This window comes from Eurytemora carolleeae, unplaced genomic scaffold (genome assembly GCF_000591075.1).
Source record: "Eurytemora carolleeae unplaced genomic scaffold, Eaff_2.0 scaffold147, whole genome shotgun sequence".
NCBI classification, from domain to species: domain Eukaryota; kingdom Metazoa; phylum Arthropoda; class Copepoda; order Calanoida; family Temoridae; genus Eurytemora; species Eurytemora carolleeae.
This window is the reverse complement of record NW_019396103.1, coordinates 226,956-229,446: the sequence shown is the minus strand read 5'-3', so window position 1 is coordinate 229,446 and position 2,491 is coordinate 226,956. Positions and strand designations below refer to the sequence as shown.

The window sequence follows — 2,491 nt, the reverse complement described above, 5'->3', positions numbered from 1 at the left end:
ACGTATATTGCTGCTTTTAAACTGAAAACAGACAAAACTTTTAAAATGATTTTTTATCGACAGTTATGTCTAAATTATAAAATTTCCATATGTGTCATATTGGTTATATACACTATAGATATATCATAAAAAGTTGTTTAACAAATTAAATTTGACAAATTGAAAAAAGCAGAAATTACTTGTAGCAAAACACTTTTGGCAAAAATCACATATCAAATATATTATAGTGTCAAATTCAAGTGTTTAGATTAAATCTTAAATATTAACATAAATTTAAACTAATAGTTTGAATGTCGACAATATTGAACTATATAGAATATATAGAATATATTTAGTTGAAGAGGAGGTGGCGACAACTAAACCATTCCTTGGGAGCACTGATCTGGATCAGGATAGCTCAAGGTTAGAACACGGGTTATAAAGAGGAAATGTAAGTGTAATTTCAAGTGACACTATATGCCGAAGATGGTATCCTGAAAAGCGTTTACTAACCAAGGTTGAATTAGTTATTGTAATTTTTTTAAATTCAAAACCTTATTATTTTCAATTGTTGTTTCTCTTATACTTTAGGAAACCATATCTAGGAATTATGACAGTTTAACATATTTAAACCTAGGAAAACGACAATATATTCCATATTATTGAAGAATAAATAATGGTTTTAAGGGTACCGTTGTAAATCTGACATTAACATCTGTGCATGAAGGGTCCCATGAAATTACGCTTACCGTTCCTTTGATCTGTAATCGCAACATTTCTTTATTTCTAATAATTTCTTATCAATATGTTTACCTAAGAGTATGCGCCTAAATCCTTACATTTCTATAGCCAGAGCTGCTAACTTTAGAATTGATTACCCTTAACACCAATCGTTTAATCTAAATATACTTTGTGGACACTTTTGATTTCTGCTTAATCATGCTCTTACCCCCTATTATTGGATAACCCGACTTCTGATTGGCTGTTCATAATTCTTCATTCACCACTCTGATTGGTTGAGTTTCAGAAACTTTTCTGACTGCAAATCAAAAATTTAAATGATCTTAGTTTAACAAAAAGAGGAGATCAAATCATTAATTTCTTTATCCACAATTCTAAAATTTTCAGCTCAGGTGTTGTAAATATTTCAAACTTTGACTATTTGATTTAGCAGAATTAATAAAATATCATAGGTCTGCGACATAAGGTTACAAGGATTTAAGGGTCTGAAAAGTAGAATTTGCTGCAATTATTCAGTTCCTTTGCAGAAATTTGACTTGAGGTAAAACTGTTTAGTTTTGATGTGAAGACGGAAAAATATAACAACGATATACATTCAGACTCAGTGGGTTCAGATCAAATCAGGTCAGATCAGGTCATATATTGAATCAGGTGATATTAGGTAATTTTATAAAGGCATTTTCCCCAAGCGGCAACTTCCCGAGTCTGTCCTAGCCGCAGCGTTCGGCCCCCCCCATTCTAGTTTGAGCGCATTTGCCCTGTTACAGCCTGCGGCACCTCAGAAACCTTACCTTTGTGAAGTTGCCCCTTGGGATATTGCATATTTGGGAAGTTGCCATTTGGGAAATTGTCACTTGGGAAGTCGCTCTTTGGAAAATGCCTTCGGGAAAAACCAATCAGGTTAGGTCAGATAAGGTCAGGTCAATTTATGTCAGGTCAGGTCAAATTAGGTCAAACTAAATTAGGCTTTATCAAGTCAAGTCCGATCCGGTCAGGTCAAATCAGGTCTAATCCGGAATAGAAAGGGAAGGGAACTTGGGAAGGGAAGAGAAGGGAAGGAAAGAACTCAGATTAACTCAAATCAGATCAGGTTAGGTCAAATCAGTTCAAGATAAAGTTAGGGTTGGTGGGGCTGGGACAGACCATATAAAGTCTAGATAGGCCATCATAGGTGAGGTTAAGTTTTATGAATTTTATGTAGATTTACATCTGCAATACAGATAAATAAAAAATGACAAATTAAATTTCTAGATCTGAGAACTCTCTAGCTCCAATATTCGTGAGTACAATACGTCCAGACTTCCAGGTACTAAATCCTAATCCAACAAATAGTAAATATTTTATTAAAGATCTAATAATTTGACAAGATTTTAGAAGAAAACTATTTTAATAATCTAGGTTAAATCCAGTGAATTAAACTTAAGGTACGGTCCTAGCGGCAGGTAAAGTACTTATTTTCATTAATCATATAAATGAATTAATTTATTTATAAAAAAGGGGTGTATATGATAGTTTAGACTATGCTATACTAATATTCAAATACAGGGGTGAATATGATGGTCTAGATTATGATACACTAATATTCTAATACAGGGGTGTACTGTATATGATGGTCTAGACTATGCTATACTAATATTCTAATACAGGGGTGTATATGATGGTCTAGACTATGCTACACTAATATTCTAATACAGGGGTGTATATGATGGTCTAGACTATGCTATACTAATATTCTAATACAGGGGTGTATATGATGGTCTAGACTATGCTA

At 33.1% G+C, this 2,491-nt stretch overlaps 2 protein-coding genes across 2 annotated transcripts in view; both read left to right on the top strand.

The window, feature by feature from the left end:
• Positions 1–335: 335 nt before the first annotated feature.
• LOC111695027 (uncharacterized) lies at positions 336–2,485 on the top strand (the record flags this gene model as incomplete). The annotated part of the gene is given in 5 exon segments (XM_023464165.1): positions 336–402; positions 1,276–1,344; positions 1,972–2,026; positions 2,119–2,162; positions 2,218–2,485. Coding segments are annotated over 5 exon segments (326 nt in total), but the record flags the coding sequence as incomplete, so codon positions are not given.
• The window catches only part of LOC111695007 (titin), a 20,961-nt gene continuing 20,892 nt past the window's right edge, over positions 2,423–2,491 (top strand). The window contains exon 1 of the mRNA XM_023464136.1: positions 2,423–2,428. Coding sequence (XP_023319904.1) covers positions 2,423–2,428 — 6 coding nt within the window. The remainder of the gene's footprint in view (positions 2,429–2,491) is intronic.